This window comes from Pan troglodytes, chromosome X (assembly GCF_028858775.2).
Source record: "Pan troglodytes isolate AG18354 chromosome X, NHGRI_mPanTro3-v2.0_pri, whole genome shotgun sequence".
NCBI classification, from domain to species: domain Eukaryota; kingdom Metazoa; phylum Chordata; class Mammalia; order Primates; family Hominidae; genus Pan; species Pan troglodytes.
In genome coordinates, this window is record NC_072421.2 from 67,394,328 (window position 1) to 67,412,944 (window position 18,617).

At 40.8% G+C, this 18,617-nt stretch overlaps 1 protein-coding gene across 3 annotated transcripts in view; it reads left to right on the top strand.

Annotated features, from left to right (window-relative positions):
* Positions 1-7,754: 7,754 nt before the first annotated feature.
* The window catches only part of EDA (ectodysplasin A), a 434,047-nt gene continuing 423,184 nt past the window's right edge, over positions 7,755-18,617 (top strand). Inside the window, exon 1 of one of the 3 annotated variants that reach the window (XM_016943477.4) lies at positions 7,755-8,823. In XM_016943477.4, the coding sequence (XP_016798966.1) occupies positions 8,428-8,823 (396 nt within the window). In that variant the 5' untranslated portion in view covers positions 7,755-8,427. The remainder of the gene's footprint in view (positions 8,824-18,617) is intronic. The other 2 variants (XM_009439215.5, XM_009439216.5) reach the window with 2 other exon arrangements.

Genomic DNA, 18,617 nt, shown 5'->3' on the forward strand with positions numbered 1-18,617 from the left:
CTGAGCTTCAGTTTCCTCCCATTAAATGATGTCAAATGGCCACTCTACCTACCACACATAGTTGTTTGGAGGATGTCAGAACCTGTAAAAAATAATTCCAGTGATTCTCTTAAAGTCCTACTTTGCCAGAACTGAATCTGCAATCTCCACTGTGGTCCTGATGTGACATGTGGCATGGCTCTGTGGAATATGTAGTGCAGTATGTGTTTCTAGGCTACTTGGTGGCCCGAATGGTGGTGCTGACACACATTGCAGGGGACACAGATGCAAATGACATTCTGCCAGCAACAGGATTTTCTATTTTTGAATGAAAAATTCCTCTCATGAAGTGAGAGCCTCCCCATATGCTCGGCCACCCATAAGTAGCCAAAGACTTTATTGCAAAAATGAATATTCCATGTTATTATTGTGCCATTTTGCTCCCTATAGCAAGAATAATTTCTATCTCCTTATTATTGCTTCATGAATTTCTGCAAACATTTCTATGCCAGTCATGGCCATAGTCATTTCTCACAGCAAGTAAGAGGTCTGCTTTTCTTCTCCCTTCTTCAGTATATGTTTAATTTTTTTTCCTAAATACTCCTGACAGCCTCACTTATATAACTGTGCTCAGCATTTTATTTTACTTTGCTTTCCACCTAAAGCAGCTGTCTTCTCTCCGTCAAACCTAGACCCCTTCTGCCTTCAAACTGCTGCTTAAAATTCATCTCTACAGAGTCTCCAATCCATTAACAAAGATTTGGTAAGCAATGGCTTGAGGTAGATTCTGTAGGGGCTAAGACAAAGCCCTGTCCTTTGAGGAGTGCTAGCTATAAGCTGGAAAAATTAGACCCTCACACAGAGTGGGGGAAGAATTAGCAATTGTGAGTGGCATACTCTCAGTGCCAGCTGTGTCGTATGGGCAGGGTGTCCTGGTGGAGAGCACTGGGGGCAGGCAGGGTCAGGAGGCGGAACTTGAGCTGAGCCTTGAAAAATGAGCCAATTTCAAATAGGCAAAGGGGAAGGGAAAGGAAATTGGAAAGGGGAAGTGGAATAATGTCAGCAAGAGGCAAAGACACAGGAATGTGGACATTTGTTCCTGGACAATGAGAGCCAACGTTATGCAGAGGCAGAGGTTTGTGGAGACCTAGCAGTGGCACAGCTGGAAAGGTAGTGTGGGGCCAGATTGGAGGACCTTGGATGTTAGGCTACTGTTCTGAAGTCAGTGGGATTACTGTGCAGAAGAATGACCTGATAGGATCCAGATTTAGATACCTTTATCTAATTATAGTATACTCAGTGGCCTTGGAGTTAGGGCAAAATGGTGGTGTCGGTAGCAGCCAGGCAGGAGGGAGAAGAAACTCTGACTTGCAGCCAGCTTATCACTCTGCCACTCCAGAAATCTCACAATTTCTATGTGTCTAGCTCTATGAAGCTGATACACTACCTGTTATCAGCTGGGAGGTAAGGTTGAGAACATGGAGCATGGTATCTTTGAGCCAGTCAGACCTGGATTCAAATTCAGACTCTGCCACTTAGTTGCTTTTGAATTTGGGCCAGTCATTTAACCTCCCTGAGCCTTGGTTTCCTCATCAGTGAAACACGGAAAACACTAAACTCACACAGAAGTTAATAAGAAAGACTGGCACATCAAAGATAAATCTTCAACCAATGTTCCTTTCCTTCCTTCTCTCCTCTTGTAGTTAGCTTTGTGACCCTGAGTATCTTTTTCTCTGGGAGAATTGCCTCATGCAAAATGAGACAGCTGTCCTTTCCTACTTTACTATGCTGAAAGAAAAGGCCTTGTCTATCCAGTAACACATCTGACCAGTCCTTCTTTCTCCTTCTTCTTACTCTACTAGGGATGGAATTCATTCATCCCATCAACAAACATTTATTGAGAGCCTATTATGTGTCAGGCACTGTTCTTGGTCCTGTAGACAAAGCAGTGAACAAAACCAGACAAAAATCTCTGCCCTTGTAGAACTGATATTCTAGTTGTGGCTGCAGAAGAGTCATACAATAAACAAATAAATATATAATATGTGCTAAGAAGAAAAATACAGCAAAATAAGGGGACAGAGAATGATAGGTTGATAGGAAATTGGCCAAGGAAAGGTTCTCTGATAAGGTGACATCTAAGAAGAGTCCTGGAGGAAGTAAGGGAGAAGCCATGTGGCTGTCTGGGAGAATAGCATTTCAGGCAGGAGGAAATACAGGTAAGAAGACCCTTAAGTGGGAGCATTCTTTGCAGGTTCAAGGAACAACCAAGAGTCCAACATGACTGGAGCAGAGTGAACAAGGAAAACAGAGGTAGATTACAAGCCCAGGGAGGCAAACAGCAATCAGATCATGTAGGGCCTTGTAAGCCAAGATAAGAACTTTGAGAGAGATGGGGAACCATTGGAGGATATGGAGCATAAGAGTGATAGACTCTGACTTAATATTTTCACAGAATGTCTCTGACTACAGGGTAGGGAATAGACTGTAGGATGGCCAGGACAAAAGCATGGAGACCCTGTATACATTTATAGTAATCCAGGTGAGAGAGCACTGGGGTTTGGACTAGGATGATGACAGGAAGGTGGTGAGAAGTGGTCGGGTTCTAGATACATTTTAAAGGCAGAACTGACAGAACCCACTAACATATTTGATGTGGAGTGTTCAAGAAATCGTTCAAGGATGATCTCATAGTTTTGGGCTTGTCCGATGGGAGGTTGGCGTTGCCATTTACTGAGATGCAGAAGACCAAGGGATAAGTACATTTCGGGGGAGAAGAGGTTTGTTTTTGGTCATGTTAGGTTTGAGATGTCTATTAGACAGTTAGGTGAAAATGGAGAGGATCAAGTTGAATACAAAAGCAACAAGTCAGGGGAAGTTGGTGAGAACATATAGGTCCTATCTCAAACTTTAAGTATGCAGAAGCAGGGCCAGGGACTTAGTGAAGGCAAATTATGTAGATGCTTTTCTACATTTCTGCCATGTCCTTGAGTACTGCTACATGTTTTTCCTCTCATCCTTTTTTGATGGAAGTCTCCTACATAACAGGGACTAACATTTACTATGCATTTATTATATGCCACACGGTGATAGCATCTCAAGGAGTTGAGGAAGTGCCACCCCATAATATGCCACTTTGGACTTCAAACTGAGGGCATTTGGGGAACAGCAAATTCAGGGAGGGATTTCTGAACTTTGCTTTTCTGTCTAAAGACAGATCCTCCAAAAGGAACTCAATTGTTATGAATCCCCTCCCTGGAAATCTCATCAACCAGGGAAGATTAAACCCGTATTACAAGAGAGGAGACTGGAGGTTGACATCATGCCCAGATAAATTTTATCACAGGGTGTCACCTATTCTTCTGAGGTCCCATTTATCTTTCCCCAAAATCATTTATTCCTCCTAGAGGCCTACTTCCCCCCTCCCCTCTTCCCTATGAAAAGGGTCTATAAGCTTCTAGATCTCACTGGGTTGGGCATTCACTTTTTTTTCATGTGATGTCCCCATGCATGTAAAAAAAATGTGTATGCCTGCTATAGTTTGGATGTGGTTTGTTGTCCCTACCAAATCTCATGTTGAAATTTGATCCCCAACATTGGAGGTGGTGCCTAATGGGAAGTGTGTTAGTTATGAGAGCAGATTCCTTGCGAATAGATTAATGCCCTCCCTGGGGATGAATGCATTTTTGCTCTGTTAGTTCCCTCCAGAACTGGTTTTTAAAAAGAGCCTGCCCCCACCCCATCTCTCTTGCTTCCTCTCTCCCCATGTGATCTCTGCACATGCTAGCTCTCCTTCACCTTCTGCCATGAGCGAAAGCAGCCTGAGGTCCTCATCAAATGTTCCGTCCTAAACTTTTCCCAGACATCAGAATCATGAGCCAAATAACCTTTTTTTCTTTATAAATTACCCAGCCTCAGGTATTCCTTTATAGCAACACAAAATAGACTAAGATAATATATTTTCTCCTATTAATCTGTCTGCTGTCAATTTATTTCACAGACTCAGTTACCAAACCATCTGAGGATAGAGGAAAGCCTTCCCTCTCCTACACATCCTGTTTAAGTACAGCTGTCTTGCAAAATATATACTGTCATCTCCGTTTTGCAGATAAGAAAACTGAGGCTCTGTAAGAGAAGCAAAAATCACTTGTCCTAAGTCACATAGCTTATAAGTGAATAAGGTGGGATTCAAACCAGGATCTAAGTCCAAAGTTCGTGTTCCTTCCAACTATCTGCTTATCGCTAAGTAGGCCAGAGAGTCACCTGATCTCTATGTCAATTATTTATTCTGTGGATTAACCAGAGCTAAGAGGTATTTAAAACCAGTCCCTGCCTAACTCCTTAGCATATTCCACTCAATTGGTGGGTATTCAGGGGTTGACAACATATTTTGGATCTTTATTATTTGGGGGTTGTCAACTAATATTGTTTTATTTTATTTTATTTTATTTTATTTTATTTTATTTTATTTTATTTTATTTTTTGAGATAGAGTTTCGCTTTTGTCACCCATGCTGGAGTGCAATGGCACAATCTCAGCTCACTGCAACCTCCGCCTCTCTGGTTCAAGCGATTCTCCTGCCTCAGCCTCCTGAGTAGTTGGGATTACAGGTGCCCGCCACCATATCCAACTAATTTTTGTATTTTTAGTAGAGATGGGTTTTCACCATGTTGGCCAGGCTGATCTGGAACTCCTGACCTCAGGTGATCTGCCCATCTCAGCCTCCCAAAGTGTTGAGATTACAGGCATAAGCCACCACGCCCAGCTATATTATTTTTTAGGGCCAGACAAACAAAAGTAGGAAGGGAAACTTGATGAGACAGACAGGTCAGTGAAATATTACAAACCAACTATATTTGAATTTCTGGATTATTTATTTTTCTGGATTACCCACAACTCCCATAGCAGCACAAGTAAGAGGATAATTTCACAATTTTCATTTGGTTCTATTTCCTTTGTAACTTTCCATAATGTATCATGTAGCTCTTCACCCAGGAAATGTTTCATAAGTGGTACGGACAGGCATCCCTTGGACAAGTTCCCTTTTTGGAATTCTAGGTAGTCTAAGTTACCATGAGTGACTTCATGTCTTATTCATTTGACAAACAATATTGGTGCCTACTATGTGGTAGGTGCCATGCTAGGTATTAGAAATATCAAAATAAAACAATATTGGTGCCTACTATGTGGTAGGTGCTATGCTAGAGATTAGAAATAGCAAAATAGAAAGGACACAATTCTTACCATCAAGGAGCTCATAGTTTAGTGGTAAGAAATCCATGTGAAACATTCAAAATGCAGTGTGGTAAGTGATATCATCGAAGTATGCTCAGGGTGCAATGAAAGCACAAAGGAAGTCTGGTTGGAGTGAGTTGTGGGGCCATACCAGACAGAACATGTGAATTGATTCTTGAAGAATTTATCAGGTTTCTAAGGTAGGGGCAATCTTGACAAAGAAACTAGCTTGTTCAAAGGCACGGTGGTGTGAGAAGTGTCAGCAAATTTAGTAGTGTGCAAGCATGACTTCCTTGTAAAATGGTGGAAGATAATGTTGGAGAGACAGATTAGAGGGCATGTTAAGGAGCTTATATCTTGTCTCCCGTAGTACCTGGGATCAAAGAGGTAAGGTGAATGAGTGACAAGGACAGTATTGAAGGATAGAAGAAAGAGGTGGTGATGGCTGTGGAACTTGATTGTTCATGCTTATTTCAAGGAGACAGTTCTAGCTGAGTGTAGCCACATGGGAATGTGAATCCAGAGTTATAGGGTCTTCTGGTTTTTCAACAGAAAAGCAGGAAATCTGGATTTTTTAAAAATGTGAAATCTCCAGAGTTCCAATAGCTGACAATTGCTTTTTTTTTTTTTTTTTAATTCAAAGGTTTAGTTGATACTGCACCGAACACAACACATCTGTTTGCTGGATGTGGCCTGCAGGCTGTCATTGAGACCTGTGCTTTAGGGGACAGGATACATATGGAAGCATAGAAGCTAACTGAAACAAAACTTTAAAACACTTAAAAAATAACCACATACATTCCTCTCTGGATTGCCCCATTCCAACATTTCTACTGCATATGATGACACATGTTCTTTCTCTGGGGAAGCAAAGAGAGGTCCCAGGTCAAATGCAACCCTCAGGGCTTCTGAGGGCAATGGTGTAATCCAGAGTCTCAGTCAAGCCTGGTAGAACATGGTAAGGTGAGACCAGTGTGGCCCCTGAGCATCACCATCACCACCAGGAGATGGCTGTCATTTGTTTCCTTTTCATTTTAGAGGAAGAAAGGGCAGCCTGTTTAAACTGTGTATGCAAGAAAGTCAACATGGCCAGTGACAACACAGACAAAACACAGTGTAAAGGCTGTTAAAGTTCAAACTCCTCATTTTACTGCCGGAGAAACTAAGGCCCTGAAAAAGCACAGTGACTTGCTCAGAGGGACCCAGCAACCTAGTGGCAGGATGAAGTCTCCTGACTCCTGGTCTAGCATTCTTTCCAATAATCCCGGGCTGTGATAATTAAAGTAAATCAGCCTGGCAGTTTTCCTAGCATCTAGAATTCCTGGACTGGACAAGCAGGACTTGAGAGCAGCTGTTAAACACCTTTTTTCCCCTTAGCTCTAGGATGATGATATTCTTTGTGAACTTTATATTTCATGGGTAGGGGTTAAAGAGACGACACAAAGATGTTTTTGAAGCACTGAGACCATTCACAAAGTGTACAGAGAAAAGTTGTCTGTGGCTAATATATTTAAGGCTTATGACCTCTGTGCTCTCTGGACTGACCTGCCAGCAGATGCTTTTGGTTTTGTGTTTTATTTCTCTTATTTTGTCTTCTTTTCTATTTCTATCTATGGTTTTCTTCTCTTCCACCAGCCTAGGTCTTAGGCCTACACATAAGTGCCCCCAGCATTGCTGAGCCTCCATGATGACACTCAAGATGCCTGCTGCAAGTCAATAAAATTGTTAATTATTCATTACTCAATAACACGGAATGAGAGTGCGTAGTGACTATGAAGCATACATGGTTCCCCTGCTACGGTCATTTCGCTTTCTATAATCTCAGACTAGTAACTCTTGTCAATTGTGACTCTTGATTTAATCCTTTCCATCCTTCATTTCAGGGTCTATTGTTCTGCCTTTTGCCACTTTTTTTTTTTTATCTGAACCCGTTTCTGATTGGTGCAGCTGTTGAAGATGCTGCAGTTGCAGCAGTGTACATCTGGAACATTTGGCTGACTTGTTGAACTTCCCCCAGGGAGTACTCCAGGAGAAGGATGGGAGGGGTGGAGAGGCCAGAACAGTTGCCTGTAAATAAAGATGCCAGTAGTGTCTGGCCATTCTGTGGACCACACTTGTACAAATCCACTTCATTCTGGCCCTCGGTTTCCCTGTCTACTCACTGAAGACATATGTTCTCCAATCAAAACTGCTGCAGTGGAAGAAATCTATTCTGGCTGTGGATGCTCTCATACAGCATTTTTTGCATTGTACAGGGATCGATAGATATTTGTTGAATTAATTAATATATCAAGAAATCCTAGGAGACTGTTTTACCCTTCAAGGGACAACATCATTTCAGTTCCGCTTGGCATGGGGCGGCTTCTCTGTTACTTAGATTGAGCCTTCAGAGTCACTCCAGGAGTGAGGCTGCTTGAGTCCCACCCATTCCCATAGTTCCCAGGCTCCTGGGTCTCCTTTTCTTCGGGCGAGCCATTGAATTGCAAACACAGCAGGCATGGTTTCATTCCAAACCCAGAGCTGTTTTAATTAGTTTAACGTCTGTTAAACGCTTTGAAGATTGGAAGCAACAGATAAGTACTGGATGATGTTATTAACAACTGCAGTTAATTGCAAACATTTCTGTTAATGCTAGTTTCTGCCTCCTTTTCTTTGCTCTACTTTCTTTCCAAGGTTCCCAAATTCTTAGCCTCCCCCTCCTTTCCTCCCCGTACTGGCGCTATAGGGTTAAACTGGGGCGGAGCCCAGGGATGAACGACAGCGCCAGTCACCAACTGGGATGGGGCAAGCGGGAAGAGCTGGGTGGGGCGGCCAGGCAGAGGCGAACCCTCACGCCCCCAGTCCCCGCCCCGCGGCTGGAGGCCCGGCTGGAACGGCACGGGGCGGGGCGCCAAGGCTTGGCGGCCCCGTGGTTGGGCGTCCCGGCAGCCGCTTGAGGGATGGGGCGGGGTCGGCCGGGACCTCCTCCTTCATTCCCTCGGCGGGCCGAGCCTCCCCTCTCTCCCGCCCCTCCTCCTCCCTTTCCCACCCCTCGGAGTGGAGCTGCACATGCGGCTGCTCCCTGCTCCGTCCCGCCCAGCCACTGTCGCGCAGGAACGGGTCCCTGCAGCCCCCAGCCGATGGCAGGACAGTAGCCGCCTGTCAGAGGTCGTGAACGGCTGAGGCAGACGCAGCGGCTCCCGGGCCTCAAGAGAGTGGGTGTCTCCGGAGGCCATGGGCTACCCGGAGGTGGAGCGCAGGGAACTCCTGCCTGCAGCAGCGCCGCGGGAGCGAGGGAGCCAGGGCTGCGGGTGTGGCGGGGCCCCTGCCCGGGCGGGCGAAGGGAACAGCTGCCTGCTCTTCCTGGGTTTCTTTGGCCTCTCGCTGGCCCTCCACCTGCTGACGTTGTGCTGCTACCTAGAGTTGCGCTCGGAGTTGCGGCGGGAACGTGGAGCCGAGTCCCGCCTTGGCGGCTCGGGCACCCCTGGCACCTCTGGCACCCTAAGCAGCCTCGGTGGCCTCGACCCTGACAGCCCCATCACCAGTCACCTTGGGCAGCCGTCACCTAAGCAGCAGCCATTGGAACCGGGAGAAGCCGCACTCCACTCTGACTCCCAGGACGGGCACCAGGTGAGTCACCTAGTAGGGGCGGCGGCGGCCCCCTCCCCTCGCGGGTAGGGCGAGGGCCCTCCGCCACAGGGGCCTGGGAGCACTCTGCAACCTCGAGCCAATTTAGAGGGCAGGACCAGGGAGGGACCAGGCGAGCAAGGGAGAAGTTGCCCAGGGCAGGTTGTCTTCGGTCCCTGGCCCAGCTAATCCAGACTCCCTGGGGACCCCTTGACTTGGAAAGTCTCGCGCGCGCCCGCGGCCCCTGGCTGCGGGCTGCCTCGAGAAAAGTTGGCGACGCTCCCGTCGAGGAGGTGCCTGCGCTGCCCCCCGGCCGACTAACGGCTTGGCCCTTCTGCTCGTGATGAGGTTCTCTGCCCGCGGTGCTTGTTTTTTCGTGTCTAGAGCTGATGCCAGAACCAGCAGGCTCCCCTTTGGAGTTGGAGCTGTAAACAGCTGTAATAACTGTTCCACGCCCGCCCGTTGAAACAACTTTTAACCGCATTTTCAGCGCGGGTCCTTGTGCGCTGACCAGAACGTGGGCTTGTTCACACTTACCTGCAATTTGAGACTGATTGTCCTCGGCGTTCTAGTGAGGATCAGCGCCCCTGAGGAATTCTGGTAGAAATATGCCGTCTTGCTAGACAACTTCTGAACAGCAATTTAAAAAATCTATGGAAATAAAACTCACCCTTTGCATGCCGGTTCTGATTCTTAAGCGGGGTAGGTGTGCGGTGGGAAGGGTGGGTGGGAAGCGCTTTTACTACTGCTAGCTTGAGAACAGGAATCTGCCAATGGAATAATTACTCAGGACTCGTCCCCCAAGAGCAGTTTTGTTTTTTTTTTTGCAATCTTTATGGTGTTTGTGCCCTAATAAGCAAACTATTAGCTTTGGTGTTTGTTTTCTATTCTATTCTTTCTAGCTTTTTATTCAAGTAAATTTCGTTCACTTAACGTAAATATTGTCTTGGTTGCCATATGTGAAACTTAGGAGAAGCATCCAAGGATCCTTTCGAGGTGGCTAGAGAATAATAGTAAAATTGTACCTCTTAGGGAAGAGAGCAAGTTGTACAAATAAGTTCCTTGAGGTGAGGGACCCAAGCCTTCTATATTTACTGCCACATCCAGAGTCATTGTCACAACTCTGTAAACATTATTTGTGCCACTTTGACCTCCCATCTAAAGTGGTACGCTTGATAGAGACATCACATTCATGATAATAGTGTAATGTTAGGACTGATACTTAAAAAAAAAAAAAAAGATGTGCATTGTAAAGTTGCCCTGAGCCTTAAAATGTCTTACTAGCACACTCCAATTTATATAACAGCTTATCAAAGAAGAGAATCAGCAGACATGCTTCTCATACTTGAAACTTTAAACATTGTAGCTAAACGATAATTAACTAGGATTCTGACTCCTTTATTTATCTACTGCCACTCCCCCCACACCCCAATGCCCAGCAGAAGTATTTAGCAGCTGAACATTGATATTCTGTGAAAAGATGAAAGAATTAAACTTCTTTAATCAAATGTTGGCCAATACTTTTTGGCATTCAGGATGGACAGAGCCATTTTTATAGACTGAGGATTAGCAGAACAGCTGTACTGTAAGGTTTCTGTGATGGCATGAAACTCTTACAGGTGTATAATGGCATTTAGTTACCTACCCTTTGTGTGGCACTAAAATAGTTCTGTCTAGATTTAAACACAGCTTCCTATCTTCTGTCTTTTATTCTTTCTGTTTTAATATTTTTGAGCAATAGAAGCAAGGATACTAGCTCTTTACATTTGTTGACATTAATTGGAATCAGTTTCCTAGAGTTATGAAGGGCTTATATGGGTCCATTTCGTTTGATTCCCTTGGGAAACATAGGCCCTAAAGGGAAAGTGACTTGCCCAAGGTCACATAACTAGAGTCAAAACTGGGATAATAGTTGCTCTAACTCCTAGTTGGGTGCCCATTCCCCCAACTACCTCCTGGGACCTTTTGCGAGGGAGCAAGATGGAGCTCCACATTAGAACTTTTGCAAAGTAGAGGGCTCAGATCTGCATCATTTTGTTCTACTCTGCCTGTGTTTTGACCACAGTAAGTTTAACCGTGTGTTCCTTATTCTTCCTGAACTTCACTTTCAGATTTGGAGTATACTTTGAAGGAATTTTAGCCCAAATTCAACTTGTTTATTTTAAGTTGTTCAACTTAAGTTTATCTTATCTTGTATATTAGTTTTAGTATACAAAAATAACTTTTTTAAAAAGTTGATTGGGTATTAAATTAATACTGCTACAAGCTTGGGTAAAATTTCTAGTGCCCTGGTGCACCCTCTGCTGGCTTTACAGTGACATTTAATTTTCAGTATCTGCTGACACTCAGAATTCTACATTGTGCTGACAGATTCTGATTCGGTAAATAAGGAAGTAAACAGCCTTGTGGGATTTGGCCACGTAGGTCATATTTTTATATTTTAGTTTTTAAACACAAACAACTGCTGTTACAGCAAATCTTGGATGGAGAGGAAGAAAGATAAAAATATACACCCTTCAACGGGCAGTACATTCAGGTTTCTTACCAGTTTATCTGTAAGGAGTGAAGGCAAGCTGATGAGAGTAAACTGCAGGAAGCTCTCATGAGACCAAGTGGGCAGAACAGTCAGAGACACTTCATGCAGGTAGGCAAAAGTAAACCTATCCATACTTATGAGATGATGGGCTCTGGGCTCTCAGTTATGACTCAAGAAAGGGACCTGGAAATCACTGTAGATGTATGTATATCATCTGTCAATTTAAAAACTTTTTAAGCAGGGCACACAAGGAAGTTAGGGCAGGTAGGATACAGAGCAGAGAGATCAGCACAGTTCTCCATGTGAAATGTTAGAAAAGTCTCCCTGGTGGGGACACACTTGCTGATGATAAAGTGAGAGAGTCACATCAGACCTTCCATAATCAATCATCTCCTTCAGCTGGAGCAACCAAGTAGCTGAGATTTGTCTGGATAGTTGGTGGAGATTATCTCAAGAGCAAGGGATATCTCATTTGTGTCTGAATTAGGACAATATACAGTAATATGATTGTCAGAGTAAAAAACTAAAAATCACTGTTGATCATTCTGTGGAGATGTTGCGCCAGTTGTGATTGTGGTCCTCAAAGGCCAAGAATGTAGTGGGTATCATCAGGAAGGGTGTCAAAAACAACAAAACAAACCACTTACAAAACACTTATTTTTTCCATGTACAAGATCAAAAGCAGATTGGCTTCTACAATCAGACAGGAAATTCTGGTGGCTGCTCCTCAAGAAAAGCCTAACAGCTGATAAAAGTCCTCAAAAACCCCATTAAATTGATCAAAAGGATGAAGGGATTTTCTAGTTGGTTTTTCAGTCTGGATAGAAAGAGGTTGAAGGAGGAATATGATCAAAGTCTACCAAACCATGAGCGAGATGAATATGATTAATATATTGGTGTAACGTAACAATCCAGTTCAATAAATAGAAAGCCTGCTGTGCCAGACACAATGTTAAGTATTAGACACCTTTTAATGTTTGAAAAGTTATTTTCAAGAGGAGGCAAATAAAGGTAGTATCTTATTCAACTCATTGTCTCAAGTAATAGTCAAAATTATGGGTAGATCAATACAGATTTACTTAGAACTGTTAGGGCTATTTGGAGTATGTTCCTAATTATTTGAAGTGATGTCATAGATGTCAACCTTAAAGTTCTACAAAACATTGCTTGACATAACTGGATAGACCATTAGTGTATCCAGAGTTGACATTACCTGTGTTAAGGCTCTTCGATCAAGAACATAACTAGGAATCATTCGAGGTGATTCAAGGTGAGCACAATGAATACATCCAAGGATTTTTTTTTTTTTTTTTTAGGGAGGTGGGATCTAGATAAAATACCTTTACTGTGGGTTTGAATACAGAACTTTTGATCAACTTGCTTCGTTATTCCCATCGCATTTTCTCTCTCACTAACTCTGCTGCAACCCACCCATCATATCCTGTCTTAGAATCATTCTTTAGTTGTTATTGCTGTTGTTTTCAAATACATTTTATGTCTTTACATTAGAGCTCCTTAGAAATCTGCCTGCATTTTTGTCTTTCTCCATAATGCCTGACACAGTGCTAGTTACAGTTACTGTACTCAAATACTTGTTGAGTTGAATATTATTTTGGGACTTTGGAGGTGTTTATGTAAAACAAAGACATTTTCTCTTTCTATAACAGGCCTGTTTTCCTCAGGTCTTGCTAAGCCTGTGACCTGTCAGCTATGCTTAGGTGAGTAAATAGTTCCACTGGAAATGTTTCACTGATTTCTAGAATAATTAGAAAGTGAAATGGAGAAGAGCCTTAACCACGTGGTCAGTCTCCCAGTTTCACACCTTCTCTCTAAAATGGTGCAAAAAGCTTCCTGTAATATATTGTTTGATGTTTTGTTTTATTTGCTTTCAGGTCTCATATCTTTCTTTCTATCTTAGATCTTGTGAAAAAATAATCTGTAATTTATCTGTAACTACCTTATAGAGAAGATCTCTTTAAAGTAAAGAACCTCTGAAGCCATTTAATTCCCAAGAACATTACCAAGAGAAACCACCTTGCCTGTAGAGGACCATTTTATCTAACTCCTCTGTAAATACTCAGGACTTAGCTTTTCATTTCATTTCTTTCTTTTATTAAAAATCTTTTCTATTGAAGTATAACTCACACACAGAAAAGTATATAAATCATATTTGTACAATTTGATGAATCATTACAAAGTGAATATACTCACGTCACCAGCACCCAGGTCAAGAAATAGAACATTATTATATGCCACAACTCCTCCTTACACCCTATTGTTATCACTATATCCTCCTCACTCTCTCAAGTTCTGACATCATAGATTAGTTTTTTTATCTTTCTCCATAGTGCCTGACATAGTGCTAGTTGGATTAGTTTATTAGTTTTGTTCATTTTGAACTTTATATAAATGAAATCAAACAGTGTGTATTCTTTTGGATCTGGTGTTTTTTGCTCAATACTGTTTTTGTGACATCCATTCAGGTTGTTGCTTGTGGCTGTAGTTTTTTATTTGTATTTTTTGTGTGTGTGAGACAGAGTCTTGCTCTGTCACCCAGGTTGGAGTGCAGTGGCATGATCACAGCTCACTGCAGCCATAACCTCCCAGGAACAAGCGATCTTCCAACCTCAGCTTTTTGAGTAGCTGGGACCACAGGCACATGCCACCATGCCTCATTTTTAATTTTTTATAGGCTCATTTTTAATTTTTTTATAGAGACAGGATCTCTCTATGTTGCCCAGACTGGTCTTGAACTCCTGGCCTGAAGCAATACTCTCACCTCAGTGTACCAAAGTGATGGGATTACAGATGTGAACCACCATGCCCAGCCATTTATTTGTATTTTTGTATATTATTTCGTTGCTCGAATATACCACAGTCTATTTACTCTATTTTTAATGAATTTGTGGATTGTTTCCAGTCTGGGGCTATTATGGATGCTGATGTTGTGAATATTATTATACATGTCTTTTGGTTACATATGCTTGAATTTCTATTGCTTGTATAGATCGGAGTTGCTGGGTCATGGAGGATGCATATTTTTGACATTATTGATAATGACAGTTTTTCTAAGTCATTGTATCAATTTACATGCTCACCAGCAATGTATGAGAATTTCAGTTGTTTCACATTCTTACTAACACTTGGTATTGCCAGTCTTTTTAGCCATAGCTGTTCTGGTGGGTGGCTTTGTGGTAATATCCGTTGATTTTAATTGGCATTTCTCAGAAGACTGATGAGGTTGTGCTCTTTTTCATGTTTATTATGCATTTGCATATCTTCTGTGAAATGCCTATACAAGTTTTTTGCCCATTTTTCTATTAATTTGTCTGTCCTTTTCTTATAGATTTGTAGGAATTCTTTATATACTCTGAATATGAACTATTTTTTGTATTTTTTATGTTGTAAGCCATTCCCAAATCTGTGATTTACCTTTCTTTATGGTATCCTTTGATGAACAGAAGTTTTTAATTTTAATGTGTTTAATTTTTTAGTATTTTCCTTTATGGATAGTGTTTTCTGTGTCCCATTTAAGAAATATTTTCTTACCTTGAAATTGTAGATATTCTCCCATATTATCTTCTAGAAGCTTTATGTTTTTGACATTTACATTTAGGTCTATACTCCACTTGAAATCGATTTTTGTGTATGCTAAGATACAGAAACTAAGCTTCATTTTTTAAAATATAGATATCCAACTGATTCAGTACCATTAATTATAAGGACTGTCTTTCCCCCAGTCCTCTATAGCATCACCTTTGTCATAAATCAGGTGCCTGTATATATGCAAGATTGTTTCTGAGCTGTTTATTCTATTGTGTTGGTCTCTTTGTCATTACATCACTACCACAATCTTAATTACTGGACTTTATTATTACCTGGTAAAGCAACTCCTTTCACCTTGTTCCTCTTATTTAAAAGTATCTTGGATATTCTTGGCCCTTTGCATTTAGAATCAGCTTGTCATGTTCCACAAAAAAGAAACATGCTGAGATTTTTATTGGGATTGCATTGCATCTAAAAATCAATTTAGAGGGAACTCACCATTTTATGGTATTCAGTTTTCCAATCCATGAACATGCCCAGCAGATTTGGTGTTTGGTGAGTGCCTTCTTCTTGATCCATAGAATGACACACTCTTGCTGTATCCTCACGTGGTGGAAGGGATAAATGCACTTCCTTGGACCTATTTTATAAGGACATTAATCTCATTTACAAGGGCTCTGCCCTCATTATTTAATTGCCCCCTAAAAGCCTCATCAAATACCATCACATTGGTGATGGTATTTCAACATATGAATTTTGGGGGGAACACAAACATTCAGACCATAGCAAACCTATTTTAGACATTTTCTCAGCATCCTTTATGTCTGTTACATACTTTTCTCTGTATTCTATCCTTCTTTTTCTCTCTATACTTCATTCTAGGTATTTTCTTTTTTTTCTTTTTTTTTTTTTTGAGACAGTTGCATCTACATACTTTATTTTCAAAAAATCTTCACAGGAACAATGCAAGGTAGATACTGCTGTGTCTCTATTTTTACATGTGGAGAAGCAGACCCAGAGGGGTTAAATAACTGTCTGCAATCATATAGCTATTTCTGGAACTGTGTTTTAAATAGGAATTTTATAAACCATATATAGAACTTGTATCAACTGGACCATTTAAAATGTGCATGGAGAAGTTTCTATTTAAAGGACTCCCATGAAAGGTAGATTAATTCAATAAGTAGTATTGGGATTTACTGACTTGCCATTTTGGGGGTTTAAAAAAAAAGACAAGTAAAACTGGATCCTTATCTCACCTCTTATACCAAAATAAATTCCAGATGGAACAAAGATTTACCTGTAAAACATGAAGTCACAGACATCCTAGAAGAACACATGGATGCATATTTTTAGAATCTTACATTCTGGATATTTTCCTGTGACTTAACTTCCAATTCATTAATTCTGTCTTCAGCTTTGTCTAAACTCCCTTTAAACTCACTCATTGAGTTCTTAATATTATTTGTCATGTTTTTTATTTTTAGAATTTTCATTTGGTTCTTTTTATAAGATAGTGTTTGGTTCTCAGCCAAACTCTGCCAAAATATCTTTTAACATACTGGCCATAATTATTTGAAAATCTTCATTTGATTACTCATTATTTCAATCCTTGAGGGTACGTTTCTATTGTCTATTGTTTGTCTTAATTTTCTATCACTTTACCTTTCTCCTGGTTAGTTTTGATTGAATGGTAGACATTATATATGAAAGATTATAGTAGAGATGGTTTGAGACCTCAGTTATTTTTATCTTTATCTAGAAAGGATTTATACTCACTTCTGGCACGTGGTTAGAGACACTAGCAATCTCACATCTCCTTAATTCAATATGAGACTGAGATAATTTAAAGCTGCCCTTCAATCCAAGTGAAGGTTGACTTACCCTTCCTTTTAGTATTTATGCCTTCTAAGTTGAAACCCAAAGCTTGGGTTTTTTTTTCCCCTTGGGAGTTCTCCCTCTTTGAAGGGTCCTTAATTCCAATTTTTGTTCTTGTAGCTTCATGAGTCTGTCAGAAGCTCCTCTCTCTCTCTCTCTCTCTCAGCTGACTCTACTATATCAGCCAATGACCTTAGGAGAAAAACAGCCTCTCTCAGTTTTCTTTTTATCCTGCATTTTGGCTTTATAGTATTGCATTACTTTGTTAGATCTCAGATATCTTCAAACATATATCGTTTATATCTTGCCCCAATTTTCTTGTGTTTTTTTAAGCAGGAAATTTAGCCCAAATTACTTTTGCTTCCATTACTAGAAGCAGAATCAGCTTATCATTTCTTCAACAAATGTTTATTGATCATCTCCTGTGTATCATGCACTGTACAAAACAATGGAGATGCAGCTGTTGAACAGATTAGAGGGGATTCCTGCCATTGTGGAGCATACAGACAAGTGAACAGGCACATATAATACAATTTCATAAAGCAATGGTAGGGTTAATCATAGGATGATCTAGAGCACTAAGGAGGAGTACCTGACCATGACTTTTGAAATCAAGGAACATGTTCTTGACAAAGCATCTTCTGAGCTTAAACCTAAAAAGTAAGTAAGAATTATCTAGGATAAGACTGTTTTAGGCAGTAGGAACAGCAAGTGCAAAGGCCTGGAGATGAAAGAGAACATGGTACATCCAGGAATAAGAAAACCTAGTTTGTATGAAGCTACTATTATCAAGACAGTGTGGTTCTGGCATAAGGACAGGCATATATATCAATGGAACAGGACTGAGAGGTCAAAAATAAACTCTTATATTTATAATCAATTGATTTTTGACAAAAGTACCAAGATGATTAGTTGGGGGGAAAAGATACCCTGTTCAATAAATGATGTTGGGAAAATTGGATATCCACATGCAAAAAAGATGAACTTAGATACTCACTAGAGACCATACCCCAAAAATGAACTCAAAATGGATCATAGGCTTAAATGTAAGTACCAAAACAATAAAATGTTTAGAAGAAAACATAGAAAATCCTTAAGATCTTGCAGAGCAAAGATTTATTAGATATGACACCAAACACATAGTCTAAAAAAGAAATGAACCGTTTTGGAAAGAAACTTTTTTTTTTTTTTTCAAAAGAAAACCTTGAAAAATGAAAAGAAATGCAACAGACTAGGAGAAAATCTTTGGAAAACATATATCTGGTAAATAACTTATATTCAAAGGAATTTACAAAGGATTCTTGGAATGTAATAATAAGACAAACCAAACAAAAAAATGAGCAAAAGATATGAACAGATATTTTACCACAAATGAAGATACACAAATGGCTAAATAAATACATGAAAACATGTTCGACATCATTATCCATTACAGAAATTTAAATTAAAACCACAGTGAGATACCATTTCACACCCACTAGACTGGCTATAATGAAAAAGACAATAAGAAGTGGAGATGTGGAGAAATGGAAACTCTCATACATTGCTAGTGGAAATGTAAAATGATTCAGCTGTTTTGTAAAACAGTTTGTCAGTTCCTCAATAAGTTAACATAGAATTACAATATGACCCAGCATTTCCACTCCTAGGCATACACCTAAGATAATTGAAAACGTATGTTCACACAAAAGCCTCTACATTGAATGTTCATAGCATTATTCATAATAGTCAAAAAGTAAAACAGCTCCAATGTCTGATGTGGTATAATGTGATATAATATTCTATACAATGCAATATTTTCCAGCCATTAAAAGGAATGAATTATGAATAATGCTAC